This window comes from Bombina bombina, chromosome 9 (genome assembly GCF_027579735.1).
Source record: "Bombina bombina isolate aBomBom1 chromosome 9, aBomBom1.pri, whole genome shotgun sequence".
NCBI lineage: Eukaryota > Metazoa > Chordata > Amphibia > Anura > Bombinatoridae > Bombina > Bombina bombina.
Genome location: NC_069507.1, coordinates 18675911 through 18694372, shown reverse-complemented (window position 1 = coordinate 18694372; position 18462 = coordinate 18675911). Strand labels below are relative to the sequence as shown.

The 18462-nt window shown below is 35.8% G+C and overlaps 1 protein-coding gene across 1 annotated transcript in view; it reads left to right on the top strand.

The window, feature by feature from the left end:
- Positions 1–3519, top strand: part of NPFFR1 (neuropeptide FF receptor 1) — a 182709-nt gene extending 179190 nt beyond the window's left edge. Inside the window, exon 3 of the mRNA XM_053691606.1 lies at positions 2251–3519. Within this exon, the coding sequence (XP_053547581.1) occupies positions 2251–3139 (889 nt within the window). The 3' untranslated portion in view covers positions 3140–3519. The remainder of the gene's footprint in view (positions 1–2250) is intronic.
- Positions 3520–18462: the final 14943 nt, after the last annotated feature.

Genomic DNA, 18462 nt, shown 5'->3' with positions numbered 1-18462 from the left:
TCCACATCTCCCCCCTCTCTCCACATCTCCCCCCTCTCTCCACATCTCCCCCCTCTCTCCACATCTCCCCACATCTCCCCCCTCACTCCACATCTCCCCACATCTCTCCACATCTCCCCCCTCACTGCACATCTCCCCCCCTCACTCCACATCTCCCCCCCTCACTCCACATCTCCCCCCCTCACTCCACATCTCCCCCCCTCACTCCACATCTCCCCCCCTCACTCCACATCTCCCCCCCTCACTCCACATCTCCCCCCCTCACTCCACATCTCCCCCCCTCACTCCACATCTCCCCCCCTCACTCCACATCTCCCCCCCTCACTCCACATCTCCCCCCCTCACTCCACATCTCCCCCCCTCACTCCACATCTCCCCCGCTCTCCCCACATCCCTCCACCCTCTCTTGAGCTGTTTGAGCTCTCTTCACGGGCCTTCACGCTAGGCTCCGCCCCCTTCACGGGCCTTCGCGTTAGGCCCGCCCCCTTCACGCTCGGCCACGCCCACTTTTGCTCGGCGCAGTCGGCAGAACAGGTAGGGACTTAGGCCAGTGTGTTTGTCCGCGTGCTGTCTTTACTGCGCATGACAGCTTCGGACAAACACACTTGGCCTTTTATAGTATAGGATATATATTATGCAGCCACCAATCAGCAGCTAGAACCTAGGTTATTTGCTGCTCCTGAGCTTACCTAGATAAACTTTTCATCAAAGGATAACAAGAGAAGGAAGCAAATGAAATAATAGAAGTAAATTGGAAAGTTGTTTAACTACACAGAGTGAAAACAAAATCAAGAAGAAAACAAGTGTATTTCTGTTAACAATGTGTGGAGAAGTGGTTAACATTCACTCACAATTGTGCTGGCACCTATTGGAAAACAAGGTGCATATAAAGCGGACTGACACTTGCAGTGGTCAGGTCACTGACCAGTACCTGTGACTGCAGATCACAGAGCTTGGGCTGCACCTGTGACATCCCCTGCATAGCTTGCTATAATCTGTTCCCTGTTCAAACGGATTGCAGTGGGCCGGTCGGACTGCCTTTTGCGTTCTTAACACAGTTCCTGGTGGCAACCCGCTGAGTCGAGGGGATACGAGCAGCCACGCAGGGGATACCGCAGGTGACACCACAGGTGCAGCTTGAGCTCCGTGATCTGTAGCCACAGGTACCGGTCAGTAAGCTGACCACTGCAAGTGTCAGTCCGGTTTATTTGCACCTTGTTTTCCAGTAGGTGCCAGCACAATTGTGAGTGATTTTTAACCACTTTTCCACGCATTGTTAACAGAAATACACTATGAGGCGCCCCTTGTTTTCTTCTTGATTTTCAGAGTGACCCCTTCATCTGGTTGTCGAAGTGAAGCTGCCTTTTCACCGATTTTTCCAAGATCCATCTATTGAGACAGTATAATATTGTATCCTTCTAGCTTTCCCTATTTAGGAATTGCTTACAGTTTTCATATTATTCACCATTGGACATTGATGCATTGAACTTAGTATTTATCATCTTCAGCACTTTTACTTTATCATCATTGTTTGTGTGAGAAATATTATATTGTTGCGTTTTTCCTCACAATACAGCTAGGGCCCCCTTAGGGTTATCTGCTTCAGATTCCCATTTTTTCTTTTTGAAAATAAAATGTAGTTTTATTCAGCACAGGGACATTTGTATTAAAATAGAGATAACTGTGCAAACACTGAAGACGCGGCTTTGAAGCAGGATAAAGCATATCTTCACTTGACTTGAGGGGGCATATTTATAAAGCTCCGATTGGAGCTTGATGCCCCGTGTTTCTGGCGAACCTGCAGACTCGCCAGAAACAGCAGTTATGAAGCAGCAGTCACAAAGACCACTGCTCCATAACCTGTCCGCCTGATCTGAGCAGGTGGACAGACATCGCCGGAAATCAACCCAATCGAGTACGATCGGGTTGATTGACACCCCCTGCTGGCGGCCGATTGTGAGCTGCTGGTGCAATGCTGAATACGGCAAGCGTATTGCTCGCCGTATTCAGCAAGGCCTGTCGGACCTGATCCGCACTGTCGGATCAGGTCCAACAGACCTTGACAAATAGAGGCCCAGATCTCTTATTTTATAAGCTCAGGGGAGTGCGATGTCCATATAACACCTTTGCCGCCATTGGTTCCCCAATGCCCCACTTAACATCACAGGGTTTAACATGTGTCATTGCTAATGCAGATATGTTGCCAGTTGGATAATTCATGCTAATTTTACTGTCTTCTATCTCTGGCAGGTTCCGGTGCATCGTTTACCCTTTCAGACAGAAGCTAACACTAAAAAAAGCTATTGTGACCATCATTGTGATCTGGGTGCTGGCTCTTATCATCATGTGCCCCTCTGCAGTGACTATGACAGTGACTAAGGATGACTACCATTTCATGGTGGATGATTATAACAACTATTATCCACTCTACTCATGCTGGGAGGCCTGGCCTGACAAGGAAATGCGTAAGATCTACACCACAGTGCTTTTTTCGCACATTTATCTGGCCCCTCTCACCCTTATTGTAATCATGTACGCTCGGATTGCCTTCAAACTCTTTAAATCATCAGCCCCCATCAGAAGATCCATGTCAGAGGAGAATGAGGGTCGTCGTGTATCAAAGAGAAAAGTCAAAGTGATTAACATGCTGATTATCGTTGCACTTTTCTTTACTCTATCTTGGTTGCCCCTCTGGACTCTAATGCTTCTCACAGAGTATGGAAAACTTAGCGATCACCAGCTTAACCTAATAGGAGTTTACATATTCCCATTTGCGCACTGGCTGGCCTTCTTTAACAGTAGCGTCAACCCAATTATTTATGGGTACTTCAATGAAAACTTCCGTAGAGGCTTTCAAGAGGCCTTCAGCATCCAGTTCTTCTCAATGAAAAGTGAGCACAAGGAAACATATTCAGAAAGAAAGAACAGTGGCTTTTTGTTTGGTGTGCGCAACAGGATTTTTGTAGAAGTCCAGCCAAGCGAATCAGCTCAAGCTTCAGATTCTTGTAACAGTACTACGGGAAAAGGGGGTTTGTTCTCTTTACGGAGTGGGAGGATCGCTCATCATGGGTTGGTGGTTGAGAATTTAGACAATAAAGGCTCCAGCAACACCGTCAGTATTCCAGCGTGGGAGATATAGGACAACTGACCCACTGTTTTTTGACATCTGAATGTTTTTAGGGATTATGGAGAATGTTCAGAACCACCAAGTTCTCTAGATGTAGAGAATTGAGTATCTGGTATGGGTTGCTCCTGCTATTGTATTAATCAGAGTTATTATCTGCTAATAAGTATTGGTGAGATTTGCACAAGCAAATGAATGCAAAGACATTATGAATGTAATTACAAAACTATTATTTATTTCATTTTGATTCAGGAACAGTAAAACTACATCGAGAATACAATATTAAAGGGACATTAAACTCAATTTCAATCATGTGTACAAAAGTTTAGTAATGGTACATGTTAAAGTATTTATTTGCATGAAATGGGTTCCATTAAAGATGTTTAAAAAAGTTACTTAATTTAAGAAGAAATGTATGTTTGTGCACAACTTGACTCATTGATTGATCTCTGGCTGATAAGGACAGGATCCTTAAATATATTGGTGGGGGCAGAGGTCTAGTTTCACCAGCATGAAAACAAAATGTAATTTTATTCAGCACAGTAACAATAATATTAAAAACACTTTTTTATTTGCAAAAATTCGGATAGATTACGAGTTTTGCATTATGAGGGGTGCGGTGCTAACTTGCACGTTATTGTCACCGCTCACTTACCTACAGCGCTGGTATTACAGGTTTTCATAAACCCGGCGTTATTAGGCAAGAAGTGAGCGTAGAGCAAAATTGTGCTCCATACCGCACTCCAATGCCAGCGCTGCTTAAGTCAGCGGTGAGCTGGTTGTACGTGCTCATGCACGATTTCCACATAGACATCAATGGGGAGAGTCGGCTGAAAAAAAGCCTAACACCTGCAATAAAGCAGCGTAAAGCTCCGTAAAGCAGCCCCATTGATTCCTATGGGGAAACTACATTTATGTTTACACCTAACACCCTAACATGAACCCCGAGTCTAAACACCCCTAATCTTACACTTATTAACCCCTAATCTGCTGTCCCCCAGCATCGCTGACACCTACATTATATTTATGAACCCCTAGTCTGCTGCCCCCAACATCGCCGCCACCTACATAATGTTATTAACCCCTAATCTGGCGCCCCCAACGTCGCCGCCACCTACCTACATTTATTAACCCATATTCTGCCGCCCCCAACGTCAACGCCACTATACTAAATTTATTAACCGCTAAACCATAACCCTAACACCCCCTAACTTAAATATAATTCAAATAAATCTAACATAAAAATTGATATCATTACCTAAATTATTCCTATTTAAAACTAAATACTTACCTGTAAAATAAACCCTAAGCTAGCTACAATATAACTAATAGTTACATTGTATCTAGCTTAGGGTTTATTTTTATTTTACAGGCAAGTTTGTATTTATTTTAACTAGGTAGAATAGTTATTAAATAGTTATTAACTATTTAATAACTACCTAGCTAAAATAAATACAAATGTACCTGTAAAATAAAACCTAACCTGTCTTACACTAACATCTAACCTTACACTACAATTAAATCAATTACCTAAATTAAATACAATTACCTAAATTACAAAAAAAAAACACTAAATTACACAAAATAAAAAAGATATTTAAACTAATTACACCTAATCTAATAGCCCTATCAAAATAAAAAGCCCCCCCAAAATAAAAAAAACCCTAGCCTAAACTAAACTATCAATAGCCCTTAAAAGGGCTTTTTGCGGGGCATTGCCCCAAAGAAATCAGCTCTTTTACATGTAAAAAAAAATACAAACACCCCCCAAACAGTAAAACCCACCACCCACACAACCAAACCCACCCAAATAAAAACCTAACTAAAAAAAAAACTAAGCTCCCCATTGCCCTGAAAAGGGCATTTGGATGGGCATTGCCATTAAAAGGGCATTTAACTCTATTGCTGCCCAAACCCTAACCTAAAAATAAAATCCACCCAATAAACCCTTAAAAAACCTTACACTACCCCCTGAAGATTTACTTACAGTTTTGAAAAGTCGACATCCATAAAAATAAACCCTAAGCTAGATACAATGTAACTATTAGTTATATTATAGCTAGATTAGGGTTTATTTTATAGGGAAATATTTAGTTTTAAATAGGAATTATTTAGGTAATGATAGCAATTTTTATTTAGATTTATTTGAATTATATTTAAGTTAGGGGGTGTTAGGGTTAAGGTTAGACTTAGGTTTAGGGGTTAATAAATGTAGTATATTGGGGAGGCAGATTAGGGGTTAATAAATGTAGGTAGGTGGTGGCGATTTTAGGGGCGGCAGATTAGGGGTTAATAATAGTTAACTAATGTTTGCGAGGCAGGAGTGCGGCGGTTAAGGGGTTAATATGTTTATTCTAGTGGTGGCGATGTCCGGAGCGGCAGATTAGGGGTTAATAATTTTCTTTTAGTGTTTGTGATGCGGGAGGGCCTTGGTTTAGGGGTTAATAGGTAGTTTATGGGTGTTAGTGCACTTTTTAGCACTTTAGTTATGAGTGTTTTATCCTACAGCTCTGTAGCGTAAAACTCATCACTACTGGCTTTACAATGCGTTACGAATCTTGCGGGATAGGCTGTACCGCTCACTTTTTGGCCTCCAAAAAAAAGCTTGTAATACCGGCGCTATGGAAGTCTCATTGAAATCAGACTTTACGCAAATTGCATAAGTTAATTTGCGGTACGGCCAAAAAAGTGTGTGGGGCAGCTGTATCTACAAGACCCGTAATAGCAGCGGTAATGAAAAAGCAGCGTTATGAGGCTTAACGCTGCTTTTTTACTCATACTGCAAAACTCGTAATCTAGCCGATAGTGTTTTATGTCCCTTTACCTAATGCAAAACACATGGGTCAGATTCCCTTAACCCTTTGGCTGCCAGAAAGGGCTACAATGCATTAATTTGTAACATTACTGTAAAGGGATCCTCATTCAATTTGATAATAGAAATCATATGCTCTATATGAATTTAAAAAGTTTCGTTTTGACTTCTGGGTCTCTAACTCTCTTGTGTCAGGTTAAAGGATAATAAATTATCCAAAAGTATTTGAGACATTTTTCATTAGTTGAATTTAAGCTCCCAATGTTCAAAAACTCACCGGAGAAATCACCTATATAGAAAGGTAAACAACGCTCAAAAAAAATATTTGCCTTTGTAAAATTGTTTGTGGGACCTCCTGGTACTAACGTCACATGTCAGATGATGTCACCAGTGCACAGAGCATCAGGTCATTGGGCCCCAAGAGATAAACTGTACCACCCCAAGCTCAGACATATTATGTAAACACCTGAATGCACAGAGGCCTATTACACACAGAATGCGTACACACAAGACCGTGTACAGGCTGTTTTCCTAATTATTTTATGCATTTTTTAGGCTTATCCCTTACTTTAATGTTAACCCAAAACTTACTTATGTTTCACATTTATTATCCAACTACTACGCCATTATGTACAGTGTTGATGAATCCACTGCACCTGAATATGTACTGCTGTAGTCTCCAATTGATTACAGGTGGCCCTCGTTTTACAACGGTTCAATTTACACCGTTTCAGAATAACAACCTTTTTTTTCAGTCATGTGACTGCTATTGAAAAGCAGTGCATTTATTAAAATAGCCAGTAGGTGGAGCTGTCCGCTTGTGTTGCAGCAAAGCCAAGCAAGCTGAAATTAATCAGTTTAACCAGACCTGAGCTATCGAGCAGATTTCACAGGAACAAGTACTTCCTGTCTATAAATCAGTCCAGATTGGAATCTATAGATAGAACTGTTTGCAGAAAAATGCAATTGAAGTCTGTGGTGTGTGATTATTGTATTAGGTTTATAATGCTGTTTAGCATTTAAAGTCTTCATTTCAAAGCTTTAAAAATAATGTATTAGGTGTTACTTATGAGAATTTTGAGAGGGGCCTGGAACCTATCTCCCTCACTTCCCAATGACTTACATTATAAACTGGGTTTCAATTTACAACGGTTTCGATTTACAACCATTCCTTCTGGAACCTAACCCCGGCGTAAACTGAGGGCTACCTGTACTCCCTTTTTATTTAATAACAGGTGTATTTGCACCGCACCTTAATTCTTCCAGCAAGTGAAAGCCAAAGCTACAAATTTTCTGAGCTTAAAGGGACACTAAACCCAATATTATTTTCTTGATTCAGATAGAGCGTGTAATTTTAAGCAACTTTCTAATTTACTCCTATTATCAAATTTTCTTCGTTCTTTTGCTATCTTTATTTGAAAAGCAAGAATGTAAAGTTTAGGAGCCGGCCCATTTTTGGTTCAGGACCTGGGTTATGCCTGCTTATTGGTTTGCTAAATGTAGCGACCAATAAGCAAGCGCTATCCAGGGTGCTGAAACAAACATTTGGGTTGTGTATCCCTTTAAACAACAATAAATATTTTAGGTTTGAGAAATTGTGTTCACTTAATGCTAATCATACTAGATTGCTGGTGCTAGTGTTCTGGGCTGGCACATATCTGCAAGGTAGTTTCTGTAAGCTGAACCCCTGGGGCGTGCCGTGCGGCCTGTTTGTTTGCTACATCAGAGATACACTGTTTTCAGCCTCCTGCCCCTTTGTGCATAGAACAAATTCTCTGGCTGGTTTGTCAGACAGGAGAAATATTAATGAGTTTAAAATGTGTTTCCTCTGCTATAAATTGTCATAGTAACCCAATTAAAAACCGTGCACTGTCTCCTACTGTGTTGTGCGTCAACCCCACACTATTTTGCTTTTGTGCAGCTGAAACTAAGAAGAGAAAAGAAAATTATATGTAATAAAATATATCACAAAAATAGTACAATAGCCACGTACTTATTAATAGGACTGTGTCTGCTTATTTCATGCATGAATGACCATTGTAGCCGGTAAATATTTTCTTAGCAAGTTTGACATATCTCTCTTGTTTTGTCTGGTTTTGTTTGATATGCAGCTTTGATCATTTTATTTTAATGAGCCGTTTACATTGCAAAACTACTTGATATGAAGTTGTAGCCCTAGCAGGGAACATGTATTTATTTTGTTTATGCTTTGTGAGCCCTATTTCAGTCAGAACTGATCCAGTCTCCCTCCGCAAATCTTTAATATTCAGTTTAACCCAAACAGTTTGTTCCAAAATCAAGTTTTCCAACTGAGATGATACATAAGTTTAGTTTCACGCGTATTGCTAAGGAGAATACACAATTTGTAGTCTGGAGTTGTTACTATTTATCAATAATTACATAAAAATTTCAGTATGAAGAACTTTTGTTATTGTGGCATTAATAGTGGCTGCTCAAATTCAGTAACATTTCATCATAAAATATAGCTAGTTAGCAAACTATTGAGGATTTTGCAGCCCACTGCTATGTATGTGCCCCATCCAGTTCTCAGAAATTCAGACATAAAATTACAGGAAAAGGAAAACTAAAAGTAGATTGCTCCACTAGACAGAATGTTAGATTTGATGTTAAAATCAAAGGGTTTACAGCCCTTTAATAAAAGTGCCCTACTCAAACAAGAGAGCTTGCACAACTTGGAAGAACCGTGAGAGTGAAAACTTACCAGACGTGTAACTCTCTTTAAATTAAACAAGACAGACTGGCACAAGCAGAATATAAGTAAAGCAAATAGCAATAGCAGGATTGTGTATTATTACATTAGAAATGCATTATGGGCTAGATTACAAGTGAGGCACAATCGTGTTTTTGGGAGCCATTTACACTTCAATCCTTACCGTAATCTCAGAGCTGTGGTTAACTGTTTTCCTAAACAAAACACTTCAAAAATACATTACAAAGTACAGTTACACTCATTAACAATATCTAATAAATATACATTACACAGTACAGTTACACTCATAATAACACCATCTAATAAATATACATTACACAGTACAGTTACGCACATAATAACACCATCTAATAAATATACATTACACAGTACAGTTACACTCATATTAACACTGTCTAATAAAAATACATTAAACATTACAGTTACACTCATTAACAATATCTAATAAATATACATTACACAGTACAGTTACACTCATAATAACACCATCTAATAAATATACATTACACAGTACAGTTACGCACATAATAACACCATCTAATAAATATACATTACACAGTACAGTTACACTCATATTAACACTGTCTAATAAATATACATTACACAGTACAGTTACACTCATAATAACACTATCTAATAAATATACATTACACAGTACAGTTACACTCATAATAACACCATCTAATAAATATACATTACACAGTACAGTTACACACATAATAACACCATCTAATAAATATAGATTACACAGTACAGTTACACACATAATAACACCATCTAATAAATATACATTACACAGTTACACACATAACACCATCTAATAAATATACATTAGACAGTACAGTTACACACATAACACCATCTAATAAATAAACATTACACAGTACAGTTACACACATAACACTGTCTAATAAATACACTACTAACTACAGCTACACTCATAATAACACCATCTAATAAATATACATTACAAAGTACAGTTACACACATAATAACACCATCTAATAAATATACATTACAAAGTACAGTTACACTCATGTTAACAATATCTAATAAATATACATTACACAGTACAGTTACACACATAATAACGCCATCTAATAAATATACATTACACAGTACAGTTACACACATAATAACGCTATCTAATAAATATACATTACACAGTACAGTTACACTCATATTAACAATATCTAATAAATATACATTATACAGTACAGTTACACACATAATAATACTGTCTAATAAATATTGTTAATATGAGTGTAACTGTACTGTGTAATGTATATTTATTAGACAGTATTATTATGTGTGTAACTGTACTGTATAATGTATATTTATTAGATATTGTTAATATGAGTGTAACTGTACTGTGTAATGTATATTTATTAGATAGCGTTATTATGTGTGTAACTGTACTGTGTAATGTATATTTATTAGATGGCGTTATTATGTGTGTAACTGTACTGTGTAATGTATATTTATTAGATATTGTTAACATGAGTGTAACTGTACTTTGTAATGTATATTTATTAGATGGTGTTATTATGTGTGTAACTGTACTTTGTAATGTATATTTATTAGATGGTGTTATTATGAGTGTAGCTGTAGTTAGTAGTGTATTTATTAGACAGTGTTATGTGTGTAACTGTACTGTGTAATGTTTATTTATTAGATGGTGTTATGTGTGTAACTGTACTGTCTAATGTATATTTATTAGATGGTGTTATGTGTGTAACTGTGTACTGTGTAATGTATATTTATTAGATGGTGTTATTATGTGTGTAACTGTACTGTGTAATCTATATTTATTAGATGGTGTTATTATGTGTGTAACTGTACTGTGTAATGTATATTTATTAGATGGTGTTATTATGAGTGTAACTGTACTGTGTAATGTATATTTATTAGATAGTGTTATTATGAGTGTAACTGTACTGTGTAATGTATATTTATTAGACAGTGTTAATATGAGTGTAACTGTACTGTGTAATGTATATTTATTAGATGGTGTTATTATGTGCGTAACTGTACTGTGTAATGTATATTTATTAGATGGTGTTATTATGAGTGTAACTGTACTGTGTAATGTATATTTATTAGTTAGTGTTATTATGTCTGTAACTGTACTGTGTAATGTATTGTTATTAGATATTGTTATTATGTGTGTAACTGTACTGTGTAATGTATATTTATTAGATAGTGTTATTATGTGTGTAACTGTACTGTGTAATGTATATTTATTAGTTAGTGTTATTATGTCTGTAACTGTACTGTGTAATGTATATTTATTAGTTAGTGTTATTATGTCTGTAACTGTACTGTGTAATGTATTGTTATTAGATATTGTTATTATGTGTGTAACTGTACTGTGTAATGTATATTTATTAGATAGTGTTATTATGTGTGTAACTGTACTGTGTAATGTATATTTATTAGTTAGTGTTATTATGTCTGTAACTGTACTGTGTAATGTATATTTATTAGTTAGTGTTATTATGTCTGTAACTGTACTGTGTAATGTATATTTATTAGATAGTGTTATATTGTGTGTATCTGTACTGTGTAATGTATATTTATTAGATAGTGTTATATTGTGTGTATCTGTACTGTGTAATGTATATTTATTAGATAGTGTTATATTGTGTGTATCTGTACTGTGTAATGTATATTTATTAGATAGTGTTATATTGTGTGTATCTGTACTGTGTAATGTATATTTATTAGATAGTGTTATATTGTGTGTATCTGTACTGTGTAATGTATATTTATTAGACAGTATTATTATGTGTGTAACTGTACTGTATAATGTATATTTATTAGATATTGTTATTGTGAGTGTAACTGTACTGTGTAATGTATATTTATTAGATATTGTTAATATGAGTGTAACTGTACTGTGTAATGTATATCTAATAAATATACATTACACAGTACAGTTACACTCACAATAACAATATCTAATAAATATACATTATACAGTACAGTTACACACATAATAATACTGTCTAATAAATATACATTACACAGTACAGATACACACAATATAACACTATCTAATAAATATACATTACACAGTACAGATACACACAATATAACACTATCTAATAAATATACATTACACAGTACAGATACACACAATATAACACTATCTAATAAATATACATTACACAGTACAGATACACACAATATAACACTATCTAATAAATATACATTACACAGTACAGATACACACAATATAACACTATCTAATAAATATACATTACACAGTACAGTTACAGACATAATAACACTAACTAATAAATATACATTACACAGTACAGTTACAGACATAATAACACTAACTAATAAATATACATTACACAGTACAGTTACACACATAATAACACTATCTAATAAATATACATTACACAGTACAGTTACACACATAATAACAATATCTAATAACAATACATTACACAGTACAGTTACAGACATAATAACACTAACTAATAAATATACATTACACAGTACAGTTACACACATATTAACAATATCTAAGAAAAAAAATTTAATACAAATATTGCACAAAAAAGTTATAAGGGCTCAAAGATTGGAGATCTCGGGTATTAGAAAAAAAAAGTCAGGTGAATGGCTTTAACATTGAGACACATACGTATACATTGCTAAAGATGTATTTGTATGTATATAGATATGTTTATATATGTGTACATACTGTATATATTCATGTATTTACAGACATATATACACATAAATATATATATATATATACATACACACACATATACACATAAATATGTACACACACATATATGCACATAAATATATATATACACACACTTATACACATAAATATATACACACACAAATATATATATATACACACACTTATACACATAAATATATATACACACACATATATACACATAAATATATATACACACACATATATACACATAAATATATATACACACACATATATACACATAAATATATATACACACACATATATACACATAAATATATATACACACACATATATATACACATAAATATATATATACACACACATATACACATAAATATATATACACACACATATATACACATAAATATATATATATATACACACACATATACACATAAATATATATACACACACTTATACACATAAATATATATATATACACACATATACACATAAATATATATACACACACATATATACACATAAATATATATACACACATATATATACACATAAATATATATATACACACACATATACACATAAATATATACACACACACATATATACACATAAATATATATATATACACACATATACACATAAATATATATACACACACATATACACATAAATATATATATATACACACATATACACATAAATATATATACACACACTTATACACATAAATATATATACACACACATATATACACATAAATATATATACACACACATATATACACATAAATATATATATACACATATACACATAAATATATATACACATAAATATATATACACACACATATAAACATATATATATATAAGTGCATTAGAGCCCTTTGCCATTAAGTAGATGTAAACATGATAAAACATTGTTATGCAATATTCATATTTGATAAAAATGTAACTGTGTATTTACTTTAAATATTTCACGTTTCCTTACGCGAATATGCTATGTTGTCTGTGCGATGGGAGTTTGGTTTATTTTCAACAATTTTCTTTTCTCCATTGACTTCTATGGGAATGTGAAAATGCGATGGCGTTTGCGCGATCTTGAGTGTTAGTTTTTGCCCCTACTTTTTTGTCTCCATCCATTTCTATGGGGAAAAACATGCATGTGAAAACCCGTTTTTTTTATTTGTAATACAAACACAACCCAACTAGTGCAAAAAATGAAACTCTAGCGAAGTTTTCGCAATTGCAAAAAAAAACACAGCACCACTTATAATGTAGCCCTATGAACTTATACCTTCTCTTGATGCCTAACAGAACAATGTGCCGGAGGGTGCCGTACGATCAGTAACTCGCCATCGTTATGAGATATATCTGGGGTGTTTTTATGACAATGCTGCAATGCATGTGTTTCTGTATAACTAGATAAAACCTCTATCAAGCTTGCGTCTGCCTTTATACAATTATTTCAGACCTTGCAGTACTGATGAGGCTCCTTAGATCATCTTGCCAGAGTGGAGAGCTTTAGATAATCAGGCCCTTCTAGTCTTCTCAGGCATCCAAAGGGTTAAGAGCAAATTATTTCTAATTGGCAGCAGCAGGAGACATTACAGAAACACACAGGCGCTACCTGCGCTACGTTTCTGCTCAGATTATTAAAAGCAGCAGATGAAAATACAGCCGAGGACTTTGGGAGGGTAAATAGGCCTCATCCTGATAAGATTGTTACTAAAGCTGTGTTTGCTTCTGCTGAGCCTGCAGATAAACAGAGGAGAAGATCAACCAAACCTTTTTCCTCATTTACTTTAAATACCAAAAACAAGGAAACACTTAAAGGAACAGTCAAGTCCAAAAAAAACTTTCATGATTTAAATAGAGAATGTAATTTTAAACAACTTTCCAATTTACTTTTATCACCAATTTTGCTTTGTTCTCTTGGTATTCTTAGTTGAAAGCTAAAACTAGGAGGTTTATATGCTAATTTCTTAGACCTTGAAGACTGCCTCTAATCTGAATGCATTTTGACCACTAGAGGGCATTAGTTCATGAGTTTCCTATAGATAACATTGAGCTCATGCACATGAAGTTACCCTGGAATGAGCACTGATTGGCTAAAATGGATGTCTGTCAAAAGAACTGAAATAAGGGGGCAGTTTGCAGAGGCTTAGATACAGGGTAATCACAGAGGTAAAAAGTATATTAACATAACTGAGATAAGGGGGGTAGTTTGCAGAGGCTTAGATACAAGGTAATCACAGAGGTAAAAAGTATATTAATATAACTGAGATAAGGAGCAGTCTGCAGAGGCTTAGATACAAGGTAATCACAGAGGTAAAAAGTATATTAATATAACTGAGATACGGAGCAGTCTGCAGAGGCTTAGATACAGGGTAATCACAGAGGTAAAAAGTATATTAATATAACTGAGATAAGGGGCAGTCTGCAGAGGCTTAGATACAAGGTAATCACAGAGGTAAAAAGTATATTAATATAACTGAGATAAGGAGCAGTTTGCAGAGGCTTAGATACAAGGTAATCACAGAAGTAAAAAGAGTATTTCTATCACAGTGTTGGTTATGGAAAACTGGGGAATGAGTAATAAAGGGATAATCTATCTTTTTAAACAACAAAAATTCTGGTGTTGACTGTCCCTTTAAAGGGACAGAAAACCCCAAAATGTTCTTTCATGATTTGGATAGAACTTACAATTTTAAAAATGTTTCAATTTACTTCTATTATGACATTTGCTTCATTCTCTTGTTATCCTTTTGCTGAAGTAACAGCATTGCACTACTCAGAGCTAGCTGAACACATCTAGTTAGCCAATCACAAGAGACAAATGTGTGCAGGCACCAATCAGCAGCTAGCTCCCACTAGTGTAGGTTAGGTGCGTATTCTTTTTCAACAAGGAAAACCAAGAGAACAAAGCACATTTGAAAATAGAAGTCACACGTGTTCACCCTAAAGGCGAGTTTACAAGTGAAGCGCAATCAATAGCGCAGGGTACGTTATCTTGTGTGACTTGACACAAAGAATAAAGCACAATATGTTATTAAATAGCTTAACCAAATCATCTTAAAATGGGCAAACCTTTTATTAGCACATCCTCATTGCGCACTATTACCACGTATTACAAGTGGCGAGTTACATGCTGCACTCAAGCGCAACCTATAATAATAAATGCAGCACTTTTAAAGTCTGAAGTAAATTATTAATTGTATAGCACAGAACTACAGGAATTTGTTCACCAACAGCCTAATACACCCTTGGCTCAGCGCTCAAGAGATATGAATTTTACTATGCGCCCCCATAGAAGATTATTATGTTAGGGATTCAGTGCTCGCTATCGGACATGCAGATGTTAGCGCACCCTAGCGCTATAAAGAATAACTTGCACAAAAATACAGGCTCTATTGATTGTGCTCAGTCAATGTTAATGGACAGCAGCGCTAATATTTTTGCACTCTACTTATAATCTAGTCCGACTCCTAAATGTTTTTTAACGTTTTGGGCGTATTTAGAGATTTCATTTCAATCAATGTTTGTTTTGAATGGGTCAATTTAAGAAAATGTTAAAATTAAAAAAATCAATTTTCATAGTTTCATTTGTTAATGTCACTATGTTTTTTTAACATAATAGTTGAATATAAACATTTCTGCCGTTATTAGCTAAATGCGTTTAGTAAAGTTATGATTCAGATGTGGCTTCCCTTATCAAGAAGCATATGTACATATACCTCATGCAACCTCTTTCTATCACGGCACATACTCCCAGAGTATATACTGTGTTGGCAATGACTCATTTTGCATAGAGGGATGCGTGCCACTGTAGGGTCTGCGCAGGAGCCGTGGGTAAATCAAAGCAAATGGAGCATATGCCTATCCTAAAACTAAAGTCCCCTTTAAAACAAATCCCACCACAAAATAAAAAACCCCTATACTAACACTAAAACTTACTCTAACAATTGCCCTTAGAAGGGCATTTTGTAGGGCATTACCCTAAAACGAATACAGCTATTTTACATTTAAAATAAAAAATCTCTATTCTAAAATCAAAATAACCCCCACTCACTAAAAAAAAAAAAAAAAAAAACTATCTTAAAGGGACACTGAACCCAAATTTTTTTATCAATTTTTCTTTGTTCTCTTGCTATCTTTATTTGAAAAAGAAGGCATCTAAGCTATTTTTTTAGTTCAGAACCCTGGATAGCACTTGTTTATTGGTCGGTTAAATTAATCCACCAATCAGCAAGAACAACCCAGGTTGTTCACCAAAAATGGGTCGGCATCTAAACTTACATTCTTGCTTTTCAAATAAAGATACTAAGAGAATGAAGAAAATGTGATAATAGGAGTAAAATAGAAAGTTGTTTAAAATTGCATGCTCTATCTGAATCATGAAAGAAAAAAATTGGGTTCAGTGTCCCTTTAAGAAATCTAAACTATCAATTGGTAGGGCGTTGCCCTAAAGTGATAAAACTCTTTTACCCAGACAAAAAAAAAGTATTCTAAAAAAAAAGTTGTTTGGTAGGACATTGCCCTAAAGGAGATCAAGCTCTTTTAACATAGTAACATAGATGAGGTTGAAAAAAAGACCGAAGTCCATCAAGGTCAACCTATACAAATCTAAAATATATACAAAAAGCTCCAGTTAATCTTAAATAATCCCACTAAAAGGTGACCCATTTAATACTAGCAATCATATCCATGAATTTTGTTTATAGACAGAAATGTCTATAATGTATCCAAATAATTTTTAAATTTATCTAGGGTATTGGCATTCACTACCTCCTTTGGTGATAAGTTCCACAATTTTATTGCTCTTACAGAGAAAAAAATGTTTCCATTGCAGGAGATTAAATCTCCTTTCCTCCAACTTTATATTGTGACCTCTGGTCACAAACAATTTTCTTGGAATAAACAGAGTTTCTGCCTTGAATATATTTATATAAAGTAATCATGTCACCTCTTAAGCACCTTTTTTCTAAAGAAAACATACCCAGTTTGGCTAGCCTCTTCTCATAGGTTAAATTATCGAATCCCCTTATTAGCTTTGTGGCCCTTCTCTGACTTTTCTAGTTCTGCAATATCTTTTTTTGCGATTGGTCCCCAGAACTGCACTCCATACTCAAGGTGAGGTCTTACCAGGGCTTTATATAGTGACAGAATTATGCTTTCCTCCCTTGAGTCAATGCCTCTCTTAATACATGCTAGTATCTTATTATCCTTTGAAGCTGCTGCCCTGCATTGTGCACCCATCTTTAGCTTGTTATCTATTACTACCCCCAAATCCCTTTCCTCCTGTGTTTGGCTAAGTCTTGTCCCATTTAAATAATACGTTGCCTGCTTATTTTTACTTCCAAAATGAATTTTTGTGAAAAAAATTTTTTACCCTTTTCTAAAAAAAAATCCTATCCTAAAAAAACCTAATGGGAAAAAACCCTATCCTATAAAAAAAAAACATCCCAAAATATCCTAACTATAAACCCTAAAGTTTCTACTCACCCAACTTGAATCCGGCTCCTACATGCTCCTCTTAATCTAGACAGTGGCCCATCTTCATCCAGGCGACGGCCCATCTTCATCCGGACAGTCTCCCATCTTCATCCAGACGGTGGCCCATCTTCATCCAGACGGCGGCCCATCTTCACCCAGGCAGCGGCCCATCTTTATCCAGACAGTGGCCCATCTTCAGCCAGGCGATGGCCCATATTCAGCCAGGCAGCGGCCCATTTTCATCCAGACGGTTGCCCATCTTCACCTAGGCGGCAGCCCATCTTCATCCAGCCTCTCGGCGATGCCACCTGTTAACAATTATGTCGGTAGCTTGGAATATTTTGCCGGCTTGCTCCACATCGATGCAGATCACTTTGGAATATTTTGCCACATCACAGGACTTTCGATCAACAGAGCCTTAGTGAGTTTGTCTCAGTTTTTCTTGCACAGGAATGTGTAGTGTATCTAGATATGTTCTATGCCCCAGTATTTTAAACATCATGGCTTCTCCTAGAGACAGTGGTTCCTTGTATCATGTAAACTGAGTCACACCGACTCTCTGAGCAGACATTTAAAATATTGATGCACAGT